General features: G+C 39.8%; 2 protein-coding genes across 2 annotated transcripts; one reads left to right on the forward strand and one right to left on the reverse strand.

The window, feature by feature from the left end:
* On the forward strand, positions 1 to 9460 carry cdc37l1 (cell division cycle 37-like 1). Its single transcript, XM_023403411.2, has 7 exons — positions 1 to 345; positions 1472 to 1771; positions 1912 to 2005; positions 2683 to 2798; positions 3490 to 3612; positions 3943 to 4116; positions 5765 to 9460. Exons 1-7 carry the CDS (start codon positions 241 to 243, stop codon positions 5879 to 5881), a joined length of 1029 nt encoding a protein of 342 aa, XP_023259179.1. The 5' UTR covers positions 1 to 240; the 3' UTR covers positions 5882 to 9460.
* A 47-nt stretch (positions 9461 to 9507) lies between these two features.
* ak3 (adenylate kinase 3) lies at positions 9508 to 17804 on the reverse strand. The gene is made up of 5 exons (XM_023403414.2): positions 17053 to 17804; positions 15166 to 15285; positions 14805 to 14977; positions 11677 to 11795; positions 9508 to 10892 (listed from the first exon to the last, which is right to left on the reverse strand). The coding sequence occupies exons 1-5, from the start codon at positions 17198 to 17200 to the stop codon at positions 10781 to 10783; spliced, it is 672 nt and encodes a 223-aa protein (XP_023259182.1). The 5' UTR covers positions 17201 to 17804; the 3' UTR covers positions 9508 to 10780.
* Between the last annotated feature and the right edge of the window lie 204 nt (positions 17805 to 18008).

Consider the following 18008-nt stretch of genomic DNA (forward strand, 5'->3'; position numbering starts at 1 on the left):
TGTCACTTCTTAAAAATACGCAACCGGACAGAGCTACCAGTGTGGATGTTGTTGTTGGAGCTAACATTGTTATTTACAGGAGTTTCCCCTAACCCTTTAACCCCCGCCGCCCTGTGATGCATCTTATAAGTCTGGCAGACAGCTGATCACTGAAAGTAACTCTGTTTCTGATTCTGCAAAAACAGCTAGCATTAGCTAGCGGGTCCCACAGCAGAGCTAACGGCTAGTTGCTTAGCAGTGATGGAGTGGCGGGGCAACGGGACTCCAGTTTACCCCGGTGAAGAATCCAGCACTGACCCGGCTTCAGCAGCCAGGGGCTACAGTGGTGTTTATCATCACCAGCAGGTAATTAGCTCATACTAGTGGTTGAGTTGTTGGTGTTAGACGTGTTCCTTACTTGGCATCACAGATGGGGGTTTACGTTATTAAAAGCATGCTAGCTAGCTCAGCCTGGATCATTGAAGTTGCCATGTTACATGGCGTGATAGTTAGCAACGTATGGGCTACTGTGTTTCAGTAGTGTCGCATTTTTTAACTTTTACAGTAGTGTCATTGTCTTATCAGTTTGCTTCGTGGGGGCATCTACAAAACATCAGTGTCCAGGCTGCATGCTATAGTACATGCTAACCTGTCGCAAACCCAGAGATACCTATATTCCACTCTAACACATGGCTACAAGGTAAACAGATCACTTGCAATGTCGCCATGTTGTGACACTCTCTTTCCGACACTGCTAAAATCAGTGTCGGAAAGAGATCACCAATGTGTTGGTTGGCTGGTGAGATCAGAGGTCACAACAGAACATGAGGCAGCAGCAGCTCACTTTCCCATTCCCCCAGGTCCTACATATTCTCAGATACTGACAGCTGTGTGTGATGTCTGTTGGGGACTAGAAAAGGCATTTGGGTAGCCATGAAGACAAGATGGAAACAAGCATTTGTTTATTTTTAGCCCTCATGCCCCACCCTGATCCAAATGCAGTATGATTGTGGCCATGAAAGCTTAAAAGCCAAATGGGCCTACATTTAGTTTGTGATTCAGCCGCAGTTTGTAGCTGTCAGCTGTTCACTCCCAGGACAGCCAATCATTCTATGGAAAAAGATGTTTGCGAAGAATGAAGATAAACATTTAAAGTTAAGATCGCTTGTGATAACAGTAGCTAGCCAGCGTAATCCCTCTCTCCTCTGGAGGAGGATGTTATGACTTCAGGGCCTTTACACATTCTGTCAAAACTTAACCTGGATGGAGTGTGTTTAGACAAATTCAGCTAGAAACCTGCACAAACACAGGGTCAGTTTTTGTATGTATTTGCAAATTCGCACTTTTGTATTCAAATCTTAAACTTTTTTTTTTTTATTCGGAACATTTTTCTCTATTCTACTTGGACTGGTAATTTGACGTGTGTCACTGACAGTTTGTTCCTTTCCCCTCATATTCCAATCTCGTTTTCTTTCCATTAACCTCACACCAGTCACCATCATCACAACTTTGTGATTGTGCAATGGCATCACTGTGCCAGAGCCAGCAGCGCTGTGTGAAGGCCTCTATCGTCTCCAGCTGGAGACTGGCTGAGGCGCAGGACCAGCTATGTTCTCTTGGGGTCCACAGCTCAGAGTCCCTGGAGCAGGAACGTGCTCGGACACTGGCCTGCCCCACAGAACTCACGCACACTGAGGAGGAGTGGCGTCGCAAGGAAAGCATGCTGGGAGGTCAGGAACCCAGCCGCAGTCCTGTGCTCGGAGCTGTCGGTAGTTGGGACGTTTTTGATAAGGTAACAGAACTCCTGTCATCATTAGAAGATTTTAAGAGAGTAGTTAAATTTTGCTCTTGTCTTGAAACATTTTTGTAACATTTTTGCTGCTCATGTAGAGACATTGTAAACACTCAGTTAATCTCTTCTTGCTCTTATAGAGTATCATTAATTTCCAAAATCAACCTGCTGAAATGGATCAAGATAAGTGCAATACATTTCTCCAAAAGTATGAGAAAGAGATTAGGCATTTTGGTAAGTGACACACTAAAACATTCATCTCAACAGTTTCATCTCAACACATTACACTTCACTGTGGTAGAAGAAGGTATGTCACCCACTGTTTTTTAGCAAAGTCATTGTCCTTGTCAATTAAATGGTTTGAATATCAGTTGGTGTTAGTTACCAATTATCAAGCTTTTACAAAAGCTGAAAGTGAGTCATTCAGGTTCATTGGGATGAATAGCCTGTCTCATGTCTACAAGCTAATTTTAATTCCATAGAGGTAGGATGTGTCTGTAATGGAAGGTAGGTAAAATCTTAAAACACAGGATATTTTGGAATATGATCTGCAGGGCTGAAGTATATAGAATCAACAGTTTTAGCATGGAAGCAAACCTAACCTAACTTGCCCTAACTTTAGTATTACAGGCAGCTATCTTGTTGTACTGTACATATTTCTGGCATACTGTATATATGATCATCAAATATTCTCGCTAAACAGTAGCAAAGGTCTTGAATTATTTACTACTAGCTGTTTTCTAAAGATACACAGGAGACAAGAAAGCATTTTAACACTATTATTACATTTGTTTATAAAAGTTGTTCATTTTCCAACAGTTGCTTCACATGCAGAGCATACAAACAGGACCAAATGGTTCTTTTTTAAGTCTTCGTAAAACAAACTAATAAGCTTTGTTTCCATTTCTCAGGTATGCTGAGGAGATGGGACGACAGTCAGCGATTCCTTGCAGGCATGCCTCAGCTCATCTCTGAGGAAACAGCCAATTACTTAATTCTGTGGTGCATGAGACTACAGCAAGAAGGGGTAATGTACTGATAGGCTAACAATACCACCAAGAGACCAAAGCCTACAATAATTCATCGTGCTAACCAGTATTGTCTGTGTAGTCTGTCAGATGACAAGTGACAAGTTGAGAATTTGTTCCTCTCAGCTTGTCAGACTAGAAAAACAGTGTTAACACAGCCACATATCTGAGCATGTGCACTGACACTGAAAATCTAATACTGTAATAGTTTTAGAATAAATTACACTGGCCATATTGATTGCACTTTATGCAATCAAAACTGAGATTTTGACTTTTCAGTGTAGGTACAGCACTGGTGTTACTAATAAAGTTAATGATGAAGATGAAGAATTTCCCTTCAGTCCTTCAGTTCAGTTTTGTGTACTCTGGTTATCGAAGTATGTCTTCAATGTTCAGGTGGTCGATCTGTTTAGTGGTGAGGATGTTATACTTCTAAATAAAGGAATGGCCATGCCTGTTTTGTTAATCCCATGTGTGGGTTCTAATTTTCACATGTTCACTTTGAAACAAATTTTAAACAAATGCCGTGACACACAGAAGGTGTTAGAAGTCTCGAATTCACACAAGTGATTTGAAATATGGCTAAAAAACTTGGGCGTTGGAAAAAAAACTGCTTTTACAGTTTGTGAGCAGCTAAACAGTTTGAATATGAGATGCGAGGTTCACAGACTCTTGTTATGTGTCCTGCAGAAAGAAGCACTGATGGAGCAGGTGGCGCACCAAGCTGTAGTCATGCAGTTCATCCTGGAGATGGCGTTGAACTCTCAGAAGGATCCTAGAGGCTGCTTCAGACAGTTCTTTCACAAAGCCAAAGTAAGATGCACATATCTTATCAGTACGTTATGCACTATGTCTACTTGTGTAGCTACCTACTTTGGGCTTTCATGCTGTTGGATGTAGGGACTTCATTTACATAGCTTTCCAGGGTTAAAAGTTCCATCATTAAGCACTTGTCAAGGCTGCAAAGCCAGATAATTGTAAAAAAGACAACTGCTTTACGCATACATTTAGCTGCTTTTGTAATGGAGGATAGGTAGCATGCCTAATCTAAATTTCATTCATATCCTTTCGGATGGATGTTGTTTTGCTTCAAGCCATCTTGTGCTATGTTTTCCTAATATTGATGTCTTTAATGCTCTACAGGAAGGACAAGATGTCTACTTAGAAGTCTTCCATACAGAGCTAGAGGCCTTCAAACACAGAGTTAAAGAATATGCAGTCAAGTGTAGAGGTGATACACCCAACAATGCTGAACAACACAACACTGGCACAAACTGCAGACTCGACCCCAAAGAATCCCTGGACTCTTTACCTCCAGTAAGTGTTCCTGTTTTTTTCCCATTGTTGCTGAGACATAGGCTACTTCAGTTACCACACACAGCTTTGTTGGCACTACTGAGCTAGTGTATATTAGTTCTCTGATATAGAACTGGTAAATGTCATCTTTGGTTGGATGCTGGATTTTGACACAAGCATTTACTTGCTCATTCTCACTTTCAAGACACATGTGTCTCCACTGTTTTTCATGAATGGTGACAGCACTACAATGCACTACAATGCACCAGGGAAGGATTCAGCAAGGAGTAAAACTGCACAAGATAGCTCTTGTGGCCACAGCAGTCTCAGTCTCCGTGTCACTGACAGTCAACTGCCAAAAGTTGACATTACCTACAAACCTGGCGAGGTTCATCACATTGCTGATGTTATCAGTGAAATCAATTTTTGTATTTGCAGACAGCCTATTTGTTGTCTTCCTTCATTTGAAACCCTAACTTCTGCTACCTACATAGCTGTGTTGACCCTTTCTGCACAGGGCTGTCCCTGTCTGGTGGGGGGAATGCGGTAATCAGGGAAATCTGATACAACATCCTCATTTTCAGTTTTAGCTGACTCAGACAAGTATGCCTGCTGGTAGTGTGATCTCTCAAGCTCAAACGTGAGAACTTACCACTAGGGCAAAAGGGAAAAGACAATTGATGTAATTTGTTAGGTATCACATATTCCACTGAAACAGCTCAATGTGGATATTTTTTGACCAAAAAAGTTGATGTCTCTAACTTGGATTACATCCCTAGAAAAGTAAATCAAGTCAAAATGTGTACTGAAGCTGTCAGCAGCTCAGGTATCTCACATAATCCCACTCAGATCATTATTTCCCATCATTATGTTTCCTAGTTACATGGGTGGAGCTCTACCAACTTTTTTAAACGAAGGAGGTCACATGTGACGAGTGTCTGATACAGCCTTTTCTTTATATGACATCATAAACTAATTACAGACATATTTTTATTTTAGGCAAGTATTTCAATATTCAGATAAAGTTGAGTGTGAAAAGTTGCCAAATAGCATATTACAGGTTTTTCTATTAAACTTGATCTTTGTAGTTTCAGAGCCTTTTGCAAGTGAGAGAATGAGGCCTTCTCCCTTCTGTCGGCCCCACAGCTTGACTAGTTGCCAAACATCTACTCTGAGAAAAGGAAAAAAAAAACTTCCCCCCCTTCTCCCACAGAGGAATGCAACCATGCCTGTTGAAAGTGAAGCTGGTCCTGGTCTTGCTTTTGGAGTTGTGCTGTTTTTCTCTCGTAGCATCTCTCCTCCCCCTTAGCTTGAAGACTCACTGTCAGCCTGTGAGGAGTGACCAGATGAGAATGTGTACATGAGAAGCTGTTCTTTTATAATAAGAAACACAAGTTTGTGCCCTCCTAGATTTGTTTTAGTTCATGGTGTGAATCCAAGATCAGACTTTTAGTGTCAGCTCAGATTTGAAATGTTAGAGGCTGAGAGTGCAGTTATATAACCATTATAATCCTCTAACCGGGCAGTAGGAGGTTAATCCCCCAGCATCTGTCTCTCTAGCTCTGTTTATTTTTACCTATTTTAGATTTTGATATTTACATGGAAATCCTCACCTGTTATTGGTTTTTGGCTGTTATTCGACACTCCTGTCTTTGTCTTCCTCCACCAGGTGGCAGAGTATCCTGTGAAGCGTTGTTTAGAAGCCGGACTGTGGACAAGCACAGGGAGGTGGACAAAGGATGACACTACAGAAACAGAGGACATACGCATGATGGAGACCTCCTAGGGATTGTGGGATCAGCCCCTGCTTTTTCTTCCATCTCCATCATCTCCCCATTTAGGAACAACCTACATTTTAAGCCCTCTTTTGACAGCAGACCAGGTTAATAAGCAGCAGTGCAGAGCAGGAATAAACTGAGACATGATCAGTCTTTAACACTGCATTTCTCAGTGGCGAACGGGTAGGAAATTATGTTTTACTGAGGACAGACATTTCCCATTGTTGCCGTTAGTATATCAGTGTGGTTAACCTTGGGCGAGTTGGTTCCTGCAGTGGCTCTTGCCAGCTAAAGGCACGTCTTGTGCCATAATACTGGTTTTATAGATCTCTCATTATTTTCTTTCAAGCTGGTTTTTCTTATTTCTCCTGGAAAAGAGAAACAAGTTAAGACAACACAAAGAAAACTTAACCAGTTAAATCCAGCGTCTGGAGAAGAGGTTAGGTTAGTGGACCTGTTGTTACAGGTGCTTAAAATAAATCCTATTAAGTTTGAGAGAAGCATGACTGACCCATGAATGGCTTTGCTCTCAAATGCAATGCTGAAAATAGTATATGTCCAGTATTTCAAACTAGGATTTGAAGTAAAATGTTTAACTTCCTGATGTAACTTTACCACAACATCTGGTAAAGACTGGGCCTCAGATCCTTTAACATGTGTTTCAAAGGCCTTTTTTATTTTTAAATTGGTTCACTACAGCTGAACTTGCTGGCTTTATGCTAATCTGCTAAGAGCCATTTAAATGGCTGAATCAGTAAACATATACGGAAAGCAAAAGTGTTTTCTCCAAGCTTCAACTTGACATGCCAGACTGAACGTACAGGCCAGTTGAAGGTTCACCCTTGCAACGTTCAGGCCCACAACTAATCTGCATGTGAGGAGTTGCACACAGTCTCACAGGTCTCTCAGGCTGATTAACAGGAGAGGATTAATAATGCAGTGTGTGGGTGGCCAGTCAGTTCACTGACTCACTTGTCTAACATGAACAGATGGCATCTATTGGTACAAATGTTTAACATTTACATTGGCTACTGTCATACATTATTTTCTCATTACCTGATTGTTGCAATTCCTTGTTGTCCTCTGGGCCATGAAAAGCAGCCAGCCTCGATGCTCAAAGTGAAGCTAGAGTTCTAATGTTAAATAAAATGGAGGGGGTTATATTAAAGCACTGCTTTTACAAATGCAAAATGATTGATTAATATCAATGTGGCCTTACATCATTTGCTTTGAACACTGCTAATTAGCAGCATGAAGGTAATGAAGTTCATGCATATCATGAACGGCAGGACAAGTGAGTTAATAATGTTTAAGGTCCTCTGAAAACTACTCTTAGTGTTGTCTGGGGAGGCTTAAAAAGCAATTAAAGTGTGTAACCTCCTTTACATTTGCCATTACCATGCATCTTTGGAATTCAGATTTTATCTAGATAGTGTTGTCTGCTGTCAAACATGTATACATTCACTCGGTATACATCAAACCTGTAGTGAATCAAAATACAAAATCATGAGTTTCCAATTAATATAAAATGACCAACAGAAGATAACAATATACAGTGTATTCTCTTGGGTCTTATTGTCTTGTTCTGTTATAAAAAATAATTTAGCTTTGCAGAAAAATAAATAGTCACTCATTTCTTTAAGCTGCTTGACCTGACACAATAACAAACTAAAGACTAACAGTGCATGCTTTTTGGAAAGTGACTGCAAGATTATGTTTGAGACAATATAGTAACTCGGCCTCTATTGCATGACAGAGCACTCAGATTTGATGCACATAAATACACACAGGGAGAGGCGCAGGATCAGCCCCATTTTATGAGGGTATTTGAGACATTTTTAGTTTTAAGTGACAGTTAATTATCTAAATCCAGGTATTATCTGGGTGAAAGAGGCATGGTGAGGTAAGGTGTAAAGAGGGCACTGCACTTGTTATGTACAGTAGGTGGTTCATGTTGATCAGCTGAATTATGCTACTGTGGAATTTATTTCATCAGCTGTTTAGGTAATCAAAGCATCAAATTTAAACCTACGCACAGGTGATATAGCTCAACCTTGAGTACAGGTGCAAAGTCAAGTACAAAATCATGCCAAATTCTTCATATTTTACTTCATAAAAGGTTAACAAGGTCTGTATGGGCTTTGTATATTTCTTTCTTTCTGGGTCAGTGATGTGCTTGTGTAAAACTAACTTATATTTTTTTAACCAGCTTGCCATCTTTTACCCAGCACCCTAAAAAGAGTTACAACCACCAGTTTCCTTAAACAAGTGCGCTGTGCACACTGTTGTCAGTTGTGTGCAGTTACAGTTCTCAATTCTGCCATCTACACCTGAGTAGGTGATAAAAAGCACCAGTGTGAAGGGGAGGAAAAAAGGGCTGCGCTCTCCACAAAGAGACTTTTACTGTATATTTGTATGCAGAACGGAGCTCTCTGCATTTGAATGTGTCCTGCACTTTATATTTCTTTTTTCAAAGCTGTTTTTAGTTTTGTCACTTTTTTTGTTGTGCTCCCAGTCATCGAATTGAATCTGAACATTTTTGTTTTACAAGCATCCCTTCGAGGAACTTGTGGGTTGAATTGTGTGATGTTTTGTTTTGTTTTACTGTTGTATTCTATCGTCTTCTGACCTTTGTTTTTGTTCAAGGGAGCTTTTGCCAGATTCATTAGGCTTCCCAGTAACTGTCCCATTGATAATTGTATTCTTTTATTTAACAAGACAACAAAAATCAGTGTAAAAATTAGCTGAGTGACATGATCAGCAAGATTTTTATTGCAGGCTATGGAAATAGAAATACCATACGATGCATTAAAGTACAATTCATCACAAGCTTCTGTGTGATGCATCGTTGATTCTGCAGTGAAACTTTCAGTTCACATAGGAAAAGCATCATATCATAGAGGTATTGTCAGCAGCAATGCTAAAAGAATGTGCTCTAGTGGACTTGTATGTTTTCTTTCTTCTTTTTTTTTAGTCCACAGCGACGACTCAACTATGCAAAATAACTGTTGGGCTTAAACTGCTGTTCTAAACCTGTGGCAGTGTCTCTTGACTTTTTACTATAAATCCTGTGTTTTTGAAGCTTGGTATAAGAGTTTCTGTCACTAAGCTATAAGCTTTAGGAAAGTTATCGGTGTTACACTTCCGCATTGACAGTAGGCAAAAGTAAGTTTTGGCTTCTTGTGCCGCTGTAAGAAACTCAAATATAAAACCAGTGCTAAATGTTTGTGTCTTGTCAACTGCTACAGTTCTTTGTAGACCTGCAGTGATTATACAATGGATGTCGCTGACCATTTAAAATTGAGCAGCCTGAAATGGCTTTATCATTAAATCCTTAAAGGGTAACGCCAACGATTGTTGAGTTGCATCATTGGGCAATGCAGACTCCAGGTTTTGACAGGAAAAGGGAAAAAGAATGTGTGGAATAAAAAAAAATATATATATATGGTTCTGCGGCATCAACTTTGATGATTCTGACAATGTCATAGGAGTGCAATGTTAAATCAGTTGGCTACTCACTTAACTGTTGTAGAGGCAGCCATGTTCCTGTTGAAATCTGTCAAATTAAAACAATGACTGGGAAACTATACAGTTATGTTATTCTGGTGTACAATTATACACTAAATACAGTAACTAGTCTCAGAAGTTTATTGTGATCCATAATAAATACTCACGACATAGTTGTAAGTTGTTTTTGAAGAGGAGATGTGCTTTTACACATTGTATTCAAGTGTCTAGAAATACACACTGTACAATTCAGGAAGCATTCACTGCATAAATCTGTACTACACTGCGAGGCAGACTCGCATTTCTGTGGCTTTTAACATGGTGAAACATTCTTAAGACCAAAGTGCAAATACAGAACTGCAGATCAACCTTGAACACTATTATACATTCTAACAAGACGACAGGCTTCCTGTGCTTTGAATGTTATTATATTTTACAGTTAAGTTTTCACTTGTCAAGTCACAGTAAATGGCAAACATCAATACATGTTTATAGACTTGGTCAGAACGCCTGGTTAAAATGGAAAGTGGCGCATTCAAGAGGCAACACTATTAAGACTTGAGGTGTTTGAAAGAAACTGTTAAACAATGATGGTTTAATTTGAAGTTAAAAAATATTCAATATAGCCTAATAAGTCAGTTCAAACATTATTCAATCAGTGGTCCATGTTCATGAAAGTATTTACAAACCACATTCACTGAGCTATCTGGTACTTTTCCAAAAGTAGCGAGAGGCACTTGAGTGCAAAAGTGAAATTTGCTAAACAACATGGCACATTTCCCTTTAGAGCAACTACCCACTGCATAACAAACAGTCCCGATAAGGCAGTTACAAATACCTTAGTCATGCCCACAATATTGTCAATTGCCATCAACTAAGAAAATAATTCATGATTGCAACTAGAAAACCTAAAGGTTAAAAATGTGTACACTACTCCACTCCTCCTTAAGGTTGACTGCATTCACCAGACAGGACCAGCCAAAACAACTGTGCCTGTCGTACTGCAACATCTCACCGTGAGGGATATTAATATTTGATTCAGTGATGCCTTGTGGCTCTTTAAAGGCACATCATAGAAAAGATACAATCTGTGTGATTTCTAACGACTGATGTTTGAAGGAATTTATGCACACGTCCTGAGAGTTTGCCAAAGTGATTTCAGCAACATTGTGGAAACAGTGCAACAGTAATACAACAAGCACTTCTAATGTGGGGTTTCTCCAACAGCATCTGTAGTTTTACTATTGATACCTGACGACAGGTTGAACCATCGGAGTAGTTTATCACGCAAACAGCTATCCTCTTGTTTCACAGAAAGTGACATCTTGATTGGACGATGCGTACAGAGTGGGTTCTGCTGGTAAACTTAAAGACTTATTGCACCTTTCTCCTCAGGCTTTCTATGCAACTTTTTGATTGACAGAGGTGAGTCGTCTGTGGAGGAAAGCCTCGACGTGTGGCCAGATCTTGTTGGTTTCTGTCCCAGAGAAGGTCTCTAGCACACCTTTACTCCTGGACAGACAAAGAGACACAAAAATCCTTCTTTTTTTTGCAGTCACTATTTCAACTATTATTCCAATATTACAACACAATTAGAAAAATATGTGATTGATCTTATAATTAGCTCTAAATGCACATAGACTGTTTTTCACCCTTTAAATTGAACCCTCTATCTCTTTCTTCTAGTCTGGAGTTTTCTGTGCTCTAATCAAATGAACAGCTTCTCACACATTGTGGTAAAATAAAAATGAAGTGGGACACTAGCTAAGCACATCCCTGCAGTTTGAGGGAACACTATGATATGTTTTCCTGTCTAATTAACCCAGAAATTATTATGCATGCATTTATAAGCTGGGTCCACAGCCTCGTAAGTCTGCTAGTATTCCTGCTTTCTTTTGTGCTTTTTGCCTGGGTTTTGTTGTTTCTTGTAAAGCTTAAATATTAAAAATACATGTTTAAAATATTTGTATTCACTTCATTTTTGTAACAAGGACAAAGGCACTGGTTGCACTTGTTACTTTGTCCTCCAGGAATGTGGTTCTTAACTATTTCAGTCATGCAAGCAACTGTGAAGAATGTGCAGGGAGGACAGAGCCCAAGGTCAAGGTAGTTTAGTATTTGGTTGTAGACTTTTACACATATTAAAAAGGAGGACTAGACTTCTATGAGACATGCTGTAACGCGGTCAAACATCTGCCCAACTTGCCTCATTCATTTCTGTGATTAAGTGAGTCCTAGTGATGCACAGATATGCAAGTAAGTTAAGCTATATTTTGATTTATCTGTATTTTCCTACCTGTAGTACTCTAAAACAGGCTCTGTCTGGGTTTCATAGGACTTCAGTCTCCGTGTCACTGTCTCTGGTGTGTCATCATCCCTCTGGGTCAGTGGTTCTCCTGTCACATCATCCAAACCCTGGAGAAAACACATGAACCAGTGTGGTTACACCTGCACACCATACTCTAATAGTACTTTTTAAATGCATGCTATTTTTTGCAATGAATGATTTTGTACAATTTTTTTTGTAACTGCTGAATAATAAACAATAAATGTTTACCAGAGGAAAGGGGAGGAAACCTGCTGAGGGCAGAGTTGCTAAATGAATGCTTCAGGCATTAACTTCCAACAACCACTAGTCCACAACAATGAGCAGGATTTGTCCAGCACAAACCCAGACGCAGCGCAGGGTCTGGAATGTAAACACTGCTCAAGAAACACAAAGTGGTGCCAGTTGACTGAGAGGGGAGACGAGGCTGGCAATAGTAAAGCTAAATAATGTTGAAAGATGTTTAATATATGATTACAGATTTTCTTACATTTCCACTCTGTGTGCAATGTATGCACTGTGTTTCTGTTATAGGCTAAAGGTTTAAACATAAGCCAGCAGAGCAGCTGGTCATCTCACTAATGATGGTCTCAAACTAAAGCAGTAGCAGGAGGTATGACTACAGAGGTTGACATTTTGACTTGACACAGTAGGAAAAGCAGGTATGTCACTAATAACATTAATGGTGCCTCTGGTCTTTTCAAGTATCTCAGGAAGCCTTGGCAGTGTGACAGGGAGCCAGCATGAACAATACCAGGACCCTGAGACTGCCGCAGCTAAATACAATTCACCAATCATTCGTTTTATTATTTGCTTTTCCTACAGTGACATGTTCCATTATCTTCCATGAAAGGCTTAAATCTAACTTAACATGTAGCAAAGTGGATTTTCTCACTTCTACATCCTTTGACACCATTGGGGTTTAGTGGCACAGCCTGGAGAGTGCTTTATTTATTTCACTCTTCACAAGACATACTGTGTTCTGTTTTGTTTTTTGTTGCAGGGCACACAAAAAGTTTTCAGTGACCTGATGTCTCTGAGAACATTGAAAATGGACCACAGTGAAAACAGGACTGAAAGTCTAAGCCATGCGAGCAGCTCAGTGAGGCTGCACATATTAGCTTTTGCTATCATCATAATCCCAGTGTAGCGTGTTAGCATGCAGTACATTTGCTGAGTAGCATTGAACACAAGTTACAGCTGAAGCTGAATGTACTGTATTTGGTCATAAATCAAAGTATTGGACAAATCTCATAATGGCATTTGAGGAAAAGTCAGTGGATCAGCACAGTCAGCAAGCTTCATGTCCAAATGTCTCTGTTTCTAAATATCTTGACACTATATCAAACCACACAAAGACGAATGCGCATCCCAAGGTTCAAGGTAAGGACAATAATAATAATAATGGAGTAAAGGTGAATTTGCATGACCTTTAGTTCCAGTGGAGCATCATTTGAACACCACAAATATGTAAACCTTAGCACTCAGCTCCACCCCCTCAGAGCATCAGTCTACTTCTTGTATATTTCAGCAGGAGATCTCACTATGAAACCTTCATAGACTGCATCCTCAGTTTACTCAAGAAAGTACGCACAGGCCCCAAAGATCACTTCTGTGTTGAATTGGCATGAGATAAGTGTTTCACATGGAGCACAGTTCCTGAGAAATATTTGCAACACCTCATTGAATTCATGCCTCAAACAATTCAAGTTAATCTGAAAACTGAACTCAGATCTCTGCGTCTGGGTAGATGAACCTGATTAAAGTGTTTTACCTCATGAAGGGATGATTGAATGATTTTATTCCAGTTTTTATGTCTTTTCTGTCACATTGCACGCTCTGAAACAGGATGGTGAGGAATAGACTGAAGCCAATGTTTAACTATAAATGTTTTGTTACTCCATCAGACTGTGAAGGAAATCTGGCAGGAAGGTGCTGCAATTCACCGCAACAGAAAAAACAAGCACACATGACTGCAGGCGTACGAGCTATTAATCATCTAGAAAAATATGCTCAAAAAAGTTTGGAAGACTATACTTTGTCAAACTTGTTAGTGTAACAGTGAACAACTGAAATGAAATAGTAATATAATATCTTATTATGATTACTAATATAATCAGCATACCCATTATCCTCGCTATTAAATATAATACTGATACACCAATCAAGGGAATAAGCCTACCATCCAACCAACCAATCAAAGCATGGCTACAAATCAACCAATCAGAATAACGCTACAAACCGCCACCATGACCTTTGACTTTTAACCATCAAAATCAAATCAGTTCATTCTTGAGTCCAGGTGAATGTTTGTACCAAGTTTGTAGAAATTCCCTCAAGGCCTTACTGAGACATCACGTTCACAACACCAAAACCATGTTTTGTGAAGTCACTGTAAAAACCTGTCAAGGTTGAGATGTTGACAACTATATGTAAATGGGCAAAAGATCAGAGAATAATATCAATGCCAGACACTGTTTTCTAAAGTATTTGCTTGCAATTCTCAAAGAGCTCTATCTGTAACCATGGAAACAGATGCAACATGCACAAAAAGCTGCTGATGCTGATTTAAAAAATAAATAAATAAATAAAATAAAATGATCTGCTTGATGCACATCTTCACAAAACCTAAACAGTCAGGAACTTGGGTTACCATAGCAGTTGCATGCAATAATGCATATACAAGTAGATAATGTGAAAATGAAGAGGATTCTGAGATGATTTTTTTATTTTCTTATGTGTCCCTGTTAAATTGCAGCCGCCCCTATCCCGCCTCTTTCTTCCCACGTCTCTTTCTGTTTACTAGTGTATTATTGCATTGGACGAAAGCAAAGGTCCCCACTTGGATTTCCACAGCAATGAAGTGGCCTGTTGTTTTATCTTTTCTCGGTCTGTCACTGTTCGTTTCTCCTTTTCGTTCACTCTCTCTTCCATTTTCGACTCCCAAAAACCCAAAACAATTCATTTCAAACAAACAGTATGATTTACTTCTTATGGAAAAAGTAAAGCCAGTTTTGGCCTAATAACGTATTAGGATATTAATGTTTGATTTTATTCTATGTGCAATGTCTTTACTGAGTAAGAGAGGATGTATTTACAGGAACTTTAGGTGGGTTGAAATCTATGTTGTAGACTCTGCCACTTGGAAGGTGAGTCCAGCGAGAGGTCAGCCTCTGTTTGATGGTCTGGAAAGGTACATTGAGGTTGATAACTGTATCCACGCTGTAGGTGTCATCCAGAGCCTCTGCCTGGGAAACTGTGCGAGGGAAACCTAGTAGTGAGAGAGAGAGACAGGGGAAAGACAAAAGACAAAATAAATCTCTTTGCCGGGATTTGAATTAAAAAGCAAAAGCTCAAATGACGTCTATGAAAACTTTCAGCAGATGACTACAAACATCCCTCTGCTGAAATCTAAACTAGAGGAGGACGTAATACGACTGACTGGTGATACAAACTTACCATCGAGCAGCCAGCTGCTCTGGCCCAATGCTCTCAGGTCGCTCAGGATGAGACGGGACATGACGTCATCGGGTACCAGCTGACCCTGATCAATACAGGACTTCATCAACAGGCCGAGCTCTGACACACACAGAAACACAGAGATGGGTGCTGATGCATGCTGATCATACTAATTACAAAATAAAAGGATAATTTTCTCAACTAAATTTTTCGAATCTTGATATTTTGAAACTCAATTTTGAATCACAATATGAAAGACTGCCTGTCTTTTTTGCATTATTTAGCTGCTTCAGCACTCGAGAATATTTTCATTTCATGTCTTAGTGCAGTTTTGCCATGTGGATCTGAATATCTAACTCAGTGTAATGGTATTGTAGCTATAATCAAGCTGCACAAGCACACAGAGGAATATGTGTATAGAGTGACACAGTGTGGGACATTTTTTCTTTATTGCAAATGGAAATTTTAAAGGGATAATCTGGGTTTAGGAGGTTAAGGCACAAGATTTTTTTTCCTCTCACTTCCACTGTAATTGGTCAGAGTTCAGCTGAAGAAAGGAATTTCCTGACAAGCCTTCCAGAAATGAGCTGACTGTGCTTAAATACTACTCTGATGTCACTATGAAATAGAGCAAAGGCTAAAACTTGATTGGGAAACCATGGGCTGCATACAGGAAATACATGTCATTCGATTTTTTTACATAGAGAGGACCTCTTGGTGTTATTCTGTGTTGCTCCAACAAATACAGAAAATAAGTTTCTGTTTCTTTTGTATTGAGTACGTGACACATATAAAGACTGCACACCAGTGTGTTTTGGGTGTGCACACTGAACCCTGGACAAAGTGTTCAGAAAGTACAGTTGCTGAACGGCAACCAGTTAAGCAAGGTAAGTATTGGTAAAGAACCAATTTAGGAGGATTTGTCTACCTGTAAATGTATCAGTCAATTTAATACATCGTGATAGAGTTCATCTGCAGTGCTCTCACCCAAAAAGGGCTTTACAGATGTTCAGTAGGAGTGTGAGAGTGAGGCAGTCTCAGGAAGCGGAAGGTCACCGGTTCAGATTGAAAATTCGAGCAGGAAAAGCCAATAAGAAGAACTGCTTTGACTGCCAGCTGCTCCAGTGGAGCCGCTCAGCTGCCAACAATACAAGGATTTAGTTAAACTGAGCCTCTCGACAATGCCTGCACATGCACAGTATGAAATTATAACACGAAGAGGAAAAAAAACTGGTTAAAGCTCGGCTGTACAGCAGCGGCCTTTGCAGGAGTCTCCAAACCTCACTTCAGCCCCAAATTACTGCTGTGAGATTGTCCAGTCTTGTAGTTACTGTGTCATCCAGCTGTGATAGCACAAACCTTCATCTATAGCCAAGGAACAAAGGTGCACAGTCTTTCTTATCTTTACACCTCTCTTTTATCATCAAGGTGATATTGAGAAGTAGCGGGCCTCCAGTGTTTCCACTATAAACATAAAACAACATGCTCTACAACCCTACAAACCATTTTGACCTTGACTAAGGAGAGCACAGCTTCTTTTATATCCTGCCTCTGTGATAAAGATAAGAAACGAAACTGTAGGAGTGGTGCTCTTATCACTGTGGTCCAGAAAACAAACTTGCAGTTATTTTTCACATTATAACACTAATTGTATAGTGTAGTAGTCTTTTTTTGTAGGCCACAACTTTGACTGTTTTGATCACAATAATACGTTTTTGAAGTTATTTCTAACAGTGCAGATGCTCCAGGAAGAAAAAGAGTAGGGATAACTTATCTCAAGTGTCTCTTTTGAAGCCTTACTTAAGGACTAAAACATGCTGACCTGTGTAGATTTTATTCAAGATTATACTTATAGTATTTTTTTGTGGTAGGACATCTCTATCTTACCGGTTTTAGCGTTGATGTTGGCTCTCAAAATGTCCCCACTAGAAAGGTGAGTCAGTCCAAAACTTTTGGTTATGCGTGCAGACACTGTTCCTTTCCCCGACCCTGGAGGTCCCATGATGACAGCACGAAATATCCTTTGAAGAACCATCTTTACACGATCATTTATTAAAACAGATATTTCTAGCAGTAGAAAAACTGTATCCTGCCCATGAAACAATCCGCTCTGGATGCTCAGCCAAGACTGGATCGGAGCAGGTTTTCTTTCTTTCCCAAAGAAATGCGCAACGTAACCAAGAGTGGGCGCGTCTTTTCCAGGCAGTCTAAACTCTCACTGGACCCTGACTTTTATTTCCCCCAGCCCCGCAGAAAACAGAAGGAAGAGGAGGAGAAGGAGGAGGAGGAAGAAGATGAGAACTGTACGCCAGTTCAGTGGCGGCGGGGGCAGATGAAGATGCAGTTCCCTGACGACGCACACCGAGCGAAATTAGTCCCTTTCTGCAGTGTGTTGACAAACTTCCTCGCATATTCCGCTGTTAACGGTTTAGTGGAGATGTATTTATTGTATAACACGGTTATGCAATTGGTCCTCGGGCGGAAAAGGCTTGTTGGCAAGGTAGCGGTGATTAATCCCTCCCGAACCTCGATCCTTTCAGCAGACAGACGTGCAGATTGGCAGGCAGGTTGAAATGAACAACCCATCTGCTTCCTAATATTCAGTTTCTAAAATATTATAGAGGTGTTGGCCGTTTTAAAGGAATTAAACAATGTTTACAGGCATTACCGATCTACATAGGGCTTTAATACTTTTGAGAACATCTGAAACTTTTTGATTGGATCTAATTATTAGGTTGATGTATAAAAAGATCCGTCAATAATTTTGAGTTTAGTTTAAGGTATTTTACTTTGTTTAACGCCTACAATCCCTATTAAAGAAATATAAAAGTGATAATCCGTAT

Source organism: Seriola lalandi, unplaced genomic scaffold, assembly GCF_002814215.2.
Source record: "Seriola lalandi dorsalis isolate HSWRI2012SDOR001 ecotype SW California unplaced genomic scaffold, Sedor1 jcf7180002054133, whole genome shotgun sequence".
Taxonomy (NCBI): domain Eukaryota; kingdom Metazoa; phylum Chordata; class Actinopteri; order Carangiformes; family Carangidae; genus Seriola; species Seriola lalandi.